General features: G+C 40.6%; 1 protein-coding gene across 1 annotated transcript in view; it reads right to left on the bottom strand.

The window, feature by feature from the left end:
* DKK2 (dickkopf WNT signaling pathway inhibitor 2) overlaps positions 1-3,963 on the bottom strand; it is a 100,908-nt gene extending 96,945 nt beyond the window's left edge. The window contains exon 1 of the mRNA XM_059171470.1: positions 3,052-3,963. Coding sequence (XP_059027453.1) covers positions 3,052-3,273 — 222 coding nt within the window. The 5' untranslated portion in view covers positions 3,274-3,963. The remainder of the gene's footprint in view (positions 1-3,051) is intronic.
* Positions 3,964-14,076: the final 10,113 nt, after the last annotated feature.

Raw genomic sequence — 14,076 nt, 5'->3', positions numbered from 1 at the left:
TCATATGAAAACAGACTACACTGAATCAAGAAAACATTGGGGCCCATTTTGTCTCATTTTCACTTTTGTAGATTAATGAATTATTAAATCCCTTCAATAATTTATTCTGCAATCACAATAAAATCTTTATTTTAATGATCTATTCTGAAAGTAAGTCAGAAAAAATAGATAATTATTCAATTTTCACTTAAGGAAAAGAAAACCAAAGACTAAGTTTCTAAAGTGCCTCCTTGAATTTGCATCCTACAGTTTCCTGTTCCTGTATCCTGTATCTCTGAAACACATATATTTCAGCATCAGTAATCAAGGATGGAGAGGAGGAGAAAAATTAAATGATCAGGCCTCAGGATGACACTACATAATTAGCTAGTTTGATCAGCTGATACTTTATTTCCGATCTTCTCAATCTATCATATTTTTCTATTTCTGATGGATAAAAATTCAGCTCAGCTACAATTCAATTCTAGGTTTTGTTTTGTTTTGTTTTTTCTCCAAAAAAGGATGTGGCATCTTCCTGTTTGAATAGACTAACTTCCATTCCATTACTTGAAAATTAGAGTCCTAAGAATCTCAGAAACCACATAGCTAGTAGAATAAAGAAAGTAAAGAGACACATAAATATTCAAAAAATTCCTCTTTCTACTTCAAAGAAGATAGATTTTTTTTTCTGTTTGTTTTTTCATAATAATATATATTATAGATCACCCACTAAGCACTCCAGAAGCCAGAAAATAACAAAAGATAATCCTATTTTCCATCTATTTTACTTCGATTCAATTCAGTGTTTTATGTTACCACTATCTCTCATAAATTACCATTTTCTCACAAACCCGCCATCAAATCTCAAGGATATATAATTAAGGAAATATAATGATATATATTCCACGGAACTGCTAGGTTATGGAGAGTATACAAGAATTTTAACTTGAAAGATGGAAAGAAAGAGAGAAAGAGAAAGAAAGGAAGGAAGGAAGGAAGAGAAGACTAAACTCATTTGTAAAACAAATAAATTTTTCCATCTGAAGACATGCAAATAGAGTTGCAACCTCTTTAAGGAGCAGATATTTGGAGAGAGCAAAAGAGACATATCAAAACATAAGGCATAAGCTAGATTGTGGGCGGCAATCTTCAGTTTAGTCCATGTAACCCCACGGATAATGACAGTTTTGACATAACTGATAATTTGATTCAGGAACATCAAGTGTTGGGGCCCAGTGGTGACAGAAGCAGAAAGCCTTTTGTAGAATCTCACAAATGTACATGGATGAGAATCGAAAGGAACCTCAATAGGTCCATCCCTCTGTCCTTGGCTGAACTAAATAAACACCTAGCTCTCTTCAACAACTGATAAGATGAAATTTGAAGTCAGTAGTAGCATTGGAGAAAAGGCTTATGATTTGGATTGACAGCATCCTTTCTTTCCAACCTTTGCCTCATCTCATGACAATAGATATCTAAGAGAACGTTATGTCCATCACTATCGAAAGTATCAGGGTGTTTAGGAGGGAAGAGTAAAAGGGAATGAAAATGGTCACATGAATGTGGAGGTAGGTGCACATGTGTGAAAATGTGCAAAGGATATGTATGCTTGTAGTAAGTATGTGTATATATAGTTTATTTCCCTTAAGGTCTTAAAAAAAAATCTTGTGATTGTAGACTTTGTATTTCTTTGAAAAGATAGCTGAAATGGTTGCCATTTCAAAGCCTAAGCCAAAGAATTTCAAAACCATTTCAAAGCATTCTGGAACTGCAAAACTAGCAAAATTGTCCCCGTGAGAGGGCAGTAGGGGACCAAGCGCTGGGCAACTTTTCCCTCCCTGTCCATCCAGAACTGGCCCTTGCTCTCATCCCTCACCTGCCGTCTGCGATAGAGGCAGGGGCAATGGCGGACACCGAGAGCTCGTATGGGGGCTGCAGCAAGCTCCTCTGATAAAACAGAGAAACCGGGGCTCCCTGGGGCAATGAGCCACTTCAAGGGTTGACAGTTGTGCTGAGAGGGGTGAATGCTGTTTGGCAAAGGAGCTTTCACTTTTGGCTTCCTACAAAAGGAGCAGAAAGGGGGAGCTGTCCTGGTTCCCAGTGCCCACAAGGCCCTCCACTCTTGGCCATTGCGCTCCGACCACAGCAGTGCGGAGGGTGCACGCTCGTTATACGGTGTGTATATGTTTGTGTAACATTTTGCAAGCGACTGTCAATGTATCTGTCTGTGTGACAGAGAGACTCCCTTTTGCAAAAATGCATCCGGGGTCCACCTTGCTATATCGCAGGCACCCGGGTCGCCCGCGTTAAGATGCTATCACTGTCCCTTCGTCAGATAGCTCCCACCTGAATGATTTATGAGGCTAGAGAAAGAAGTGAGAGATGGAGAGTCTATTCAAGTTTTCTGCCTGTGACCTCACTTCTTTGAAGGAAGAAAGTGGTTGGGAGGGGAACAGAACCTGAAAGGGGGTAAATTCCCCCTCTAGATTGTGAAATGTAACGGTTGAGAGACCAAGATTTGGCCCCTGACTGTTCGGATTGGAAGCCCATTCTGCGACTTAGCATTAGCTTGTGCGCTTTGGGTAAATCTCTTAATCACTCCTTAACTCAATTTTTTTTTTTCATTGGCAGAAGGGGGAAAGTAACAGCGACTAGCTCATAGGGTCGGGAAAATTAAATAAAGGTAAGCGCTTAGAATGGTGCCTGACACAGAATCTTTGCTGTGTGTTAACTTGCTATTAACATTATCGTCAGCATTGCCGTGATCATTTGGAGAAGGACCATTCCCCACCGGTACACACTGGATCTGGATCTTGTACCTGCCCAAGTCCCCAAACAGAGGTGGGAGAACCCCAACCCGCCCGCTCCACGCCCCCCCCCCCCAGCACCAGCAGTCACTAGCCACCCGCACCCACGAAGATCTGCTTCTGGGAACCCCTCCCCAGCTGTGGTGCGCGCCCACACGTGGGGGGCGCACTCGAAAGGTTGAGGGGTGCAAAGGCAAACTACACGCTCCAGAGCGCTGGTGCCTACCGCTGTTGGCTGTAGAGTGTATTTGGAGTGTTTTCCTACCTGCCCCAGGTTTTTGCCCTTCTTACTGCCGCCGAAAGCCAGTCCTTGGTATGTGCCCGCTGATCGATTGGCGGCCTGGGCAGGCGTCTCCCCGCCCAGAGAGGACTTGATGGAGTTGAGTTTGGCCCGCGAGCTGCCGAGCTGTGAGCTCTCCACCATCAGCACCGCGGCCAGTAGGAGCAGACAGCGGGACGAGTCCTTGCCCCGCATCAGCGCGGCCATTTCCCGGCGAGGGGTCCCCGGGGAGGCACAGAGCCCGGAGTGGTGCGGGTGCAAGGGAAAAGAGGACCCCAACACCGGGGCCCCTCACTCGGGGTGCGGGGGCTCGCAGGCTCTGTTCCCCCGACCCCACTCGGCTTCGGGGGCCCAGCACTGTGTGAATTCAGTCTCACGCCTCTGACCAGGAGCGAGAGCGACCCAAGCAAGACCCGCTTCTCCACCAGGGCAGGAAGTTCTGCAGGAACTGGAAGCAATCAAAGGCGAGGCGCCTTCTCGCCAAGGAGGCGTGACCCGAGGTGCAAGAAGACCCAGCCCCACAGACCGCACTGCTTCAGCCGCTCCTTGCCCCGCACCACGGTGTTCCCGCCGGATCTCCGCCGTCCGGTTCTCTTAATTGGCTCTGGAGGGCCACACCAGTTCCTTCGGCCTCAGTTGCTTTTCTCTCCTCTTTTCCTTCCCGACCCTTTAGTCTCAACCTTTGCAGAACACAATAATAGCGGGCGCTATTGGGGGGGGGGGGGGCAAGAACGCCCCAGACCGGACTGTCGAGGTCTGAGGAGAGCCGAGGTCTCCCACGCGCGCTGGCACAGTCTCGACGAAGTGTCGCTCCCGGATTCACACCCGGCCGCCTACCGCAGGCAGAGGCGCGGCAGTGCCCTGGGAGCGGTCGTGCGCGCCGCGCGGTCTCGCTCTCTCCGTTTGCTCTCTCACCGCCGCCCCCTTTGCTTTTTATAGCTTCCCACAGTGGGTTTTTTTTTTTTCTCCGCCCCCAATTCAAGAGTGACAAAGAGTGAAAACGTTTCTCTCACCCACCCACCCCCCCCCCCACGTTCCCGCCCCACTCCTCTGCTTCCCCCTGCGGCTCCCCCTCCTGCCTCTCCTTTTTGCCCCCCTCCCACACTCCTCTGCTCTCCACAACAACTGAGAAAATGGGATTCATTCCCAGGGGAACGTGAGGCCTCCTAATTCCTGACAACAGCTCTGGCGGGTGGAAAGACCTTTGGAAACAGACGGAGGGCAAAAGTGGAAGTGGAGAGGGGCAGGTTGCCACCGCCCTTGGGAACCGCCAGCGCCTTTCTTTAGGTTTCCCAACCCATCTCCGGTACTTGACTCCTAGAGGAGCACTAGAAAAGCCCCATGGAAGGTTTGGAGAAGTGAGCATCTGGGCGTACAGAGCATGCGGTCTGTACGCGCAAGGGCCCAAGCTGGGTTTTAGTCTGTGCCTCCCAGTGTGTATGTGAGGCTGCGCTATGTTGTGCCAGGGGGTGCCCAACTGACGTGGACGGGGACTTTGGCACCGGGGAGAAGAGGACTAGAAAAAAAGGGAACGATGTACTTACGCTCACCCGGGAGACGTTTGGAATTTTCTAGTCTCCACCTTTTGTACCCCGCAAATTCACGACCCCACCACACAGACGCAGCGTACGTTTACGTCTCCGCGGGGTTGGGAGAAATGGGGTGCCTTGAGTAGTGTCGGAGGATTTCAGTCTCAAAGCTTTACCGGGCATCTTTACTGCGCTAGAGGAAATCCCAAACGGGAATGATGGGAGGCAAGGAAGCCTTGGAGGTCCTGCCTTCCTCAGCTCCCTGCCTCTTAGCCTCTGAGAATTCCCCGGGAAGCCTTCCCTGCCAGCCCCCTAGGCTCCTCAGGTCCGATTTGCCTCTGAGAAGGTGGAAAGAGGTGCAGAGAGGGACTGGGACGCGCTGGCGCGCAGCGCTTGGGGGCGCCAGTGGCAGCGGCCCGCCGGGGTGTGGAAGCACTGGCAGGAGACAAGCTGTCCCAGGCAAGCACAGGGCTCGGGTTTGGAGCGGTTTGGTGGTTAAGCGCCAATGTTTCTACTGCAACGGGAAGGGTTGTTGGGGAATTGTTGCATTTATCCTTTTCATGATCTAACGCCTGTGCGCAGAGAAATTGAGACAGTGCCACAAGTTGGCAGCTAACAGCTAGAGAACGAAGCTGATCTCCTGAACCGCCTTATTGATGGACCTGATCTTCAGAGCCGGGTTCCTCAGTTTTCATACCTGACGCAGTTGCACATGAGCATGTACAGGAGAATACATTGGACATATTGTCTCTAAGTGAGAACGATAGTGACTCTTTTCCCCAAAAAAGGGCTGAGTTCTAAAGTGTGAATTTATGGCTGGGTTCTCCCAGACAGCACCCACTTTGCATATTCCCTGCCCTGATCTGTAAGTCTGTCTGGCCTGGAATGCTTCAGTTTCAAATTTATTTATTTATTTATTTATGTTAAACACCACAAGCAAAAGGGCATTAAAATTTAATGAACCCTCTGGAATCTTTTCTTATCTTTGACTTGCTTTTGTGCTTTCTTAGGTTAGAGATTTCCACATTGATTTTTTCCCCCACTTTTTAAAAATATCCCTAGGAGTGGATTTGTAAGGACAAAGGAACCATTCCAGGCACTAGTGGAAGGCAAGGAAACTCTATTAATAAGTACTCGTGATTCACTGTTTACACCTTAAAGAGGGTATTTTCTTTTCCTGGGATATTCCAGTTGGAAAACATTTGAGTAAAGGAGAAAATTAAGTTAGAAGACTATTGGTTAGGAACTTTTCAAGAGTATTTTAGAGCAAAAGGAAAATTCAAAAGACAACTCTACACCCATTTGAAGGTTGTAAATATCCACCATCAGCTAAAGAAGGAACAAATGAACCAAGATAAAATCTGAAAATACTTTGCCTATTTCCATCAGTTCCCTCTTTCCTTACTTCCAACCAAAGCAGGATCCCATATAGTCATACCTAACTCTTGTCAATGCTCTGCTGAAAAGAAAAATGATATCAAGCTCAGCTTCTTTACTCTCACAAAAGCCTTCAGCTCTGAGTATCATGATAGAGATTATCTCAGAGGCTTACCCAACACCTTACAAGCTCCAAAAGCAATTTTTTACAAACCAGAGTTGAAAATTAAAGTTCACTTTTATGTGCACATATTTTCCCCCATATGTAAAATTAAATCACACTATGGAATCAAATGCTACCACATACATGATTATACCAGAAAAAGAGGTAAAAACTAATTGCAGTCATGATCCAAATGTTCTCTGTAAAACTGTATAACAGAAACAGACACACATAACCTACATGTAGATAAATATGCATACACAAAATCAACTAACTGTAAATAAACATAATACTTTGGATTATTGTCATAACCACACATGTGTTTTCTCATGTATGTTTTTATAAGTATGAAGATACAAACTTTATATTGTACTTGGAAAAACATACTTTTATGCATTTTGCAATAACATCATTAGGGAGTAAACATATAAAAGCAACACTGTACAGAAGTAAGGATAGGGTTTTCTTATTCAGAAGAAAGTACCTCTATGAACACTTTTTCCTTTGGCCATATTTTCCTTCTTTGCTCCTCCAGTCAGCTTGGTTCCATCAAAAAAAACACAAGTATCTTAGTAGTTGTTTCTGGGTCCTGGTTCCCTTCTGACTACTTAGCCTCAAGGTGAGCTAAGGGCATACACATAATTCCTTTATTCTTGTTTTCTACGCCATTCTCTCTCTCCCTTAATTGGTAACCACTTCCTACATAAGTCTGTTTAGCAGTTGTTCATCCGTTCACTTCATATGTATTAAGTTTATGGTCCTGAAGATGCAAAGGTGCTAAGTCAGGGCCTTGGCTATGGAGAGGCTTGTGGTCCACTCTCAAGGCCTTGCCTCACTGAAATCTGCCTCTTGCCCTTCTCAGGAGCCTTCCTCTGTTCTCATCTGCTACTGAATTCTGCCAACCTCAGTCTCTCACAGGGTATCAGGAACTTCTGCATTAGATTGAATTCATGTGACTGTGGAAATAAAAGAAATTAGAGATGTCCCCCAGAGTTTTTCCTTTCCTTATAAGTTGCATGTACACTTTTAGAATGTACAAAGAGACAATATTCTTACATTTGTGGTTGAACCCAAAGAAATGACACTAGTGTGGTCATTTTAGGTTGATAAGAACGGAAATATGGTATTATGGCAAATTTGGGAAGGGAGAGTATATTTTAGTAGCTCCTTTAGAACACCAAATCATCTTGTCCACACAGAATAGACATGACAGACCTTCTTCTTGTTGGATGTTACAAGATTTTGAAAAATATGATTATGTGGGTTTCCTCTCTCTGTAGTAAACAAGGCCACCTGGTTCTCTATTCTAGTAATGCTCAACTCTTTGGATCTTATCACATGAGAATTTCATATTTCTCACTCTGCCTATAAAATAATAGTACCATATGTTGCTGTCAATTACATTTTAATTAACCTTCAGTAAATGTAAGTTAGCACTGGTATTGTGAACATTTTTTGGGTTTCTTGATAGGACTCATTTCCATACCAGATAGAAAATTTGCATTTCCTATTTGATCCCTGCCATATTTTCAGCTACTAACTCTTTTCTTCCTTGATTTCATGGACAACAAGACCAGCTAATGAGAAAAAAAATGCATCACTCACAGTTTAGGTGCTAGCTATACTTGACACAAACACATACAAGTGAGATGGTTTAAGGGATTTCACAGTGAACCAGAAACATAATTCCTTAGTTAATGGCTTGGGTTTTGATCCTCAACATATTAATCATCTTCTCAATATGTTATCTGCCACTCCAATGAGAATTATTGAACAGATTCCCCCTAGCAGCTGAGCCCAGCTAATAAAAAGTGAGCAAATATCATAGTCAAAAACTCAAGTGGATTAAACTCTACTGGTTCTTGTGCATGTGAGAGGCCTTTGGTGAAATGGAAATTAGAAACATTCTCCAAATGTTGAACACGAAGCCTTTCCTTTTGCAGTGTGCAAATTTCTGCTTGTTCTAGATACTGCGAATCCTTCCTGGTGGTCCATTTACTCCCACTGCTGAACTCTGGCAGGCTGTTTCAAGATTCATCTTTGGAAACTACTACACTTGGCTGTGAAAGGAAAACATGTTTAACTCTTAAGAGAGGTTCATTGTAGAAATATCATCTTGGTGAGCAAGAAAACAAACAACTTCTCAATAATCTGGACCAGGGGCTTCCAAACTCTGCTTCTTAGGTCTCAAGAGTTCTAGAGAAGTTAAAGCTGCTGTATTTTTTTTTTTTAATAGAAAGGGCTCCAGAAGCGTGACTTTTTAAATATCTGTTTCTATTGTTGTATCTATTTGGGGGAGGAATGTATTGGTTGATTGGTTGGTTTTAATCAACTGTTAACTACTAAGATTTAGAAGCCACAGTGAGTTAGGCAAAATGTTCTATGAGCCCTCAACCTGCCAACAACACGATGGATTGATTTCTACCCTGTTATTATTACAGATTATTTCTAAAACAAACATTATTCAAATGGAGAAACTATTGAAAATCTGGCAATTTATCCAGTCAGAAATGATTTGGTCACTTGAAGTAGAGAGTCTTAAAAAATAGAAAGGCAGGGTAGCTAATCCAGTCATGGTACAGTGTGTTTTTTCCTGTCAGTTTTCTGAACCTATGACTAATGACCAAGGAAAAACTTCGATTAGAAAATAAATTATGGTATAGATTAAAAAATAATGTGATAACTATTTGCAAAAAATAAGAAAATAGGTTCCCAAGTGGTAATTTAAAAATCTGTGTTTGAAGCATAACTAGGGCTTGATAACAGGGAATGTAAATTGTGTTTAGTTTATTTTTGATGATCAATTTCCAGTAGATCCTACTTTTTTATACTGTAGGAATAGGCTGCAATGCCCACAAACAATCCAAGGTATGAAAAGTTAAGATATTAAACTACAGCTACCTTAAGGAATTTTATAGGTATCTGGCTTGGAATATATAGAAGTAATAAAACAACAATAATAAGCACAATATATTAAATGCTTACTATGTGCCAGCTTGTGAAGTACTCTACATGCATTGCATGTATTAGCTCTTTTTTTTAAAAAATAAAGATTTTTATTTATTTATTTGACAGAGATCAAAAGTAGTCAGAGAGGCAGGCAGAGAGAGAGGAAGGGAAGCAGGCTCCCCCCTCCAGGGTCCCGGGATTGAGCCCAATGTAGAGCTCAATCCCAGGACCCTGAGATCAGGACCTGAACCAAAGGCAGAGGTTTAACCCACTAAGCCACCCAGGCACCCTACATGTGTTATCTCTTATTTGGGTCCTTTAGTTCATGCCTTTAAAACAGTGTCCAATATTAAAACAATACTGAACAAAGAGTAACTGGCTCTCATTTTAGATGTAATGCCCAGTTATGGCAACAATGTGGAGCACACCTGAAAAAGGAAAAAATTCCATCACTGCAACAGAACTTAACACTGATTCCTCTGTAGGAGCTTAACTTGGTACATGACTACAAATAACATCAAGAATAGAAGTAGATGGGTACGTATATTACATCTTTGTCCAATGTAGTAAAGCCTCATGGAAACTGGGTGTTCATTTAACAAGAACCAGAAAAGGCTCTCTGCTCTAAAGATGGTGTCTTAATTTGTTCTTAGTCTGCTACTATAACAAAATACCACAAACTGGGTGGCTAAAACAACAGAAATTTATTTTCTCATCGTTCTGGAAGCATGAAGTCCAAGATCAAAGTTTTGGTAGGTTTGGTTTCTTCTCAGGCCACTCTTCTGGGCTTGCAGATGACCACCATTGCCCTGTGTCCTCACATGGTTGTCCCTTTCTGTATTTGGCCAAATTTTCTCTTCTTAAAAGGACACAAGTCATATTGCATTAGGGCCTACCCTAAAAACCTCATTTTAACCTAATCACCTTTTTAAAGACCTTATCTCCAAATGCAATCACATTCTGAGGTACTGGGGGTTAGGGTTTCAACATACGAATTTGTGGGCAGAACATAATTCAGCCCCTAACAGATGGATTTATAAACATAGTGCATATTAAAACATTTGGACATTTGGGGAAGGAGTAAAATTTCTGGAACTCTACCAAAGTTCCTAAACTTAATGTGGGAGATGTGTCATACGTCCATTTAAAAATGTTATTTAAATTTGTCCTATTACATTTTACCTCTGGCCTGTGTTAATGATATTGAGTTCCTCACCGTGCTTCTGTGTGTGAATTATGGCTGAATATGAACCCAGCTGACTGGGTTTGAATATGATTGTCAAAGATCCCACTGGGGCCCTGATAAAGAAAACAAAGAATACAAGCTATTTGCCAAGAAGATAAGGTCATTGTTACATTTAAAAACAGCACTTTGTTAATGAAAGATGGAAACAATAAAATACAGGAGTATATGATACGAAAATGAAATCATTGTAGATCAAAGAAAAAGGAAGTGGCAATCAAAAATAGAATGATCTAGCAATCAGCAAGTTGTTCTGTTACTAACTTAATTTGTCCATTTATTTAATTTGATTTGTTCCATTTACTCAGTAAATTAATAGCCAGTTGGAATCACAGTACCTTTAATTAATTCAAGGCAGTGCTAAATATGTGGAAGCAAAGGGAATATCTAATTTCATTGAAACTGCTCTTGAAATCATATTTTAATATATGTGCACTTTGACCACTTAGTTTTTAAATTATCAAGAAATCTGAGAATAAGCTCAGATTTAGTTCCGGTTTTGTTGTTGTTCTTTCTGAAATCCATAAAATGCTATTTTTGTTGTCAGTGTCAAGAATATATGTGCAGATTTGTATATATCTAAGATCAAATAAGATGGAGAACATAACAACTGTTTCTATGTTCTAAAATTGGGTTAGCCTTGTTCTCCAATGCCAGTGTTCTATTGCAATTAATAAGAAAATGAAATTCTCAAGTCTCTTATCAATGGGCCTTTTAGGTATCAAAATGTATTCTATATCTATATGATCTTAACATTTAATACAATTATTCAAATTTTGAAAACTATCCTTTTGTTCTACAATACTGAATATATTTCTTTCCTCCACTTAACACCAGAGCTGGCACTGGGGCCCTTTCTAACATGAAAAGCCAAGATAAAATTCTAACCTCCTAAGTACTATTTCAAATTCAAAGAATGGTCTGATTTTCCCTCTACATGTTTGCATAATTCCACAAGGTGGTTCATTTAAAAAGCCCACACTTGTAAGTTCTGATCAGAAGTTATGCCTATTAAAATCTGCCATATTTCATTCTCTTTAGTCAAGAGTAGATACAGTCTAAGACTGTTAATTATAAGTTAATTTGTATACTATCTGCCACTCATTTGCAAAGCAGTTTCTGAATATAGTAGACGTGGTCATCTGCTTTTCTTTTTCCATGGTCATTTAATATGAAAATGCCTCTAAGGAAACCACTCTAAGTAATGCCTCTAGGTAAATCTATACATATCAGGGATGCATATTCTCTGACAAGAGATGAATTCCTATCAACTGTTAGAAATGGACTTAACAAAAAAAAATAAAATAAAATAATGATCCTACACAGTTATTATCAGTCTACAAAGACGAGGAGAGGTCCAAGTTAATGCAGCAGAGGGCAGTAATGCACAATTATCCGTAGTAAGAAAGATGAAGAATTGGAGATCATTACAAAGTAACTTTTTTGGAGAAAAGTATTTAGACCTTTCCTATGCCAGGGTTAATGGAAGGGAGAGTCCTGATGAAATAATTCATCTGTTTTTCTCTTGAAGATGTTTTAATACTTCTGAATCCTAGATTTAAAAAGATTTTTTTTTTTTTTTTTTAAAGAAAGATTTTCCTTACCCAGCTTACACACAAGGAGCCATCTTTCTTTAGCAAGGTCAGTGCAGTGGTTGCCATGTGGCACTAAAGTCTCCTGTAAAAATTCTTCCTAACAACTCAAACAAAAGCAGATAAACAATGTTGAAAATGGTCTAAGGACTGTGCAGAATGCGTTAGAAATGAACCACACAATTTAATCTTACTACCACTTTATTTTCAAACTGTCTTTGGCTACTTGAAAAAAAAAAAATGCAACAAAACCCCAAGACCTCAGTTCTTACCCTTCTTTTAGCTTTTGTGACTGCCCACCACCAACACAATATTTGCATCTTTTTTTCCCTGGCTCTTTACAATGCTACTTCAACAAGCTGCCTCCCTCCTCATTCACTCTGTCCTCACTTTGTCCCATGTTCTACTGCTTGCAATAAACATCAAATAAAGGGGCCCCCACACAAGGGTTAGTGTTATTCAAAAAGCCTATAGGTAAAAATTTGAAGGTAGAGTCTAGGAGTACATTGTGGTGTGTTTTTCAAACTCCTGCTATATAAAACCAGGAAAAAAAGAAAAGGCATTTAGGATAACAAAATCAAACAAACAAACAAACAAACAAACACAATGACCACCAAAACCACAAGAACAACAAATCCCACAGATGACATCTAGAATAAAATCAGGCAATTATGTGAGTGAGCAAAATCACTCGTTGTTACATGGTCCACATAATATCGATATCCATGAAAAATGAAATTGAGGAAAGAAATGGGGCTCTAAAAACAGAGAATCCCGAAGTCTCTATCAGGTCCTCATTGGAAAGAACGCAGCCAATCTGAGAACAGTAGATGTAACCAGGAGGGAAAGGGTTCTGCAGGCTTGAAATAAAAAAAAACGAAGTTCCTTAGTGGGGAAAAACAAAACAAAACAAACAAATTTAGGGAAATAAAATCCAAATTGAGAAGGCCAGTAACAATTGGACAAAAAGAGAAAGTCTAGATTAAAATGAGCAAAAGGAAGTAGTAGATATGAAGATATTTTTAAAACTTCTTTAAAAACACAATAGAAGGGGAGTGCTAGACCAATGCAGCTGGAAAAGTTATTCTGGCTCATTCCTCTCTTGAACAGCAAAGAAAACTTATTTGACTTAAAAATGGGCAATAAAAAAAAGACTGTGTCCAGTCCTAAGTAAATTTAATATATGAAAAGAAGAGAATAAGGACTAGAATAGCATCACTATAAGCAAACCAAAAAACAATTTCCAATGAACACATAAAACAGTAACCTAATCTTCTAAAACATGTTAAAGGAAATTTTAAAAATTGAATCTATGAAAGAACATCTTATATCAGAATAATAAAAACTCTAATATATGTTTCAAGAAAATAAAGATCTGAAAAAAATTGTAACAAGAAAAATTATTTCAGAAACAACATTGAATTGGAAAGAACAAAAGAGCAACATTTAATGCTTTTGGAGAAATAGCAAATGAAAAAGAGAGACAGTCAATAAATTAATAAAAAGGGAAATGGATAAAAAGAATTCAAGAAAAATGATAAATATAGAAGATAGGAAAAGAAGATCCAACAAGCTTATAACAGCTTTCCTGAAATAAGAACCCCAAGCAATGGAACAAAAACAAAAACAACAAATCTTCTAATTAAAATAACTTAATAAAATGTTCTAAAATAAAATGAGCAAAAACAAGAAGATTTTAAAATATAGGTCATAAAATTACACAGAAGAAAATCAACCCAGAATGGATAACACAATAACATGTTCTAAATCACTGAACTTGAAAAAAAAATATCCTTTGACAGGAGGAAAAAGTTCATGTCACAATGAGATATCACCTCACACCAGTCAGAATGGCTAAAATCAACAAGTCAGGAAATGACAGATGCTGGCGAGGATGCGGAGAAAGGGGAACCCTCCTACACTGTTGGTGGGAATGCAAGCTGGTGCAGCCACTCTGGAAAACAGCATGGAGGTTCCTCAAAATGTTGAAAATAGAACTGCCCTATGACCCAGCAATTGCACTATTGGGTATTTACCCTAAAGATACAAATGTAGTGATCCAAAGAGGCACATGCACCCGAATGTTTATAGCAGCAATGTCCACAATAGCCAAACTATGGAAAGAACCTAGATGTCCATCAACAGATGAATGGATAA

Source organism: Mustela lutreola, chromosome 1 (assembly GCF_030435805.1).
Source record: "Mustela lutreola isolate mMusLut2 chromosome 1, mMusLut2.pri, whole genome shotgun sequence".
In the NCBI taxonomy this organism is placed as follows: domain Eukaryota; kingdom Metazoa; phylum Chordata; class Mammalia; order Carnivora; family Mustelidae; genus Mustela; species Mustela lutreola.
Note: the sequence above shows the minus strand (reverse complement) of the source record. Positions and strands in the feature narration are given on the sequence as shown.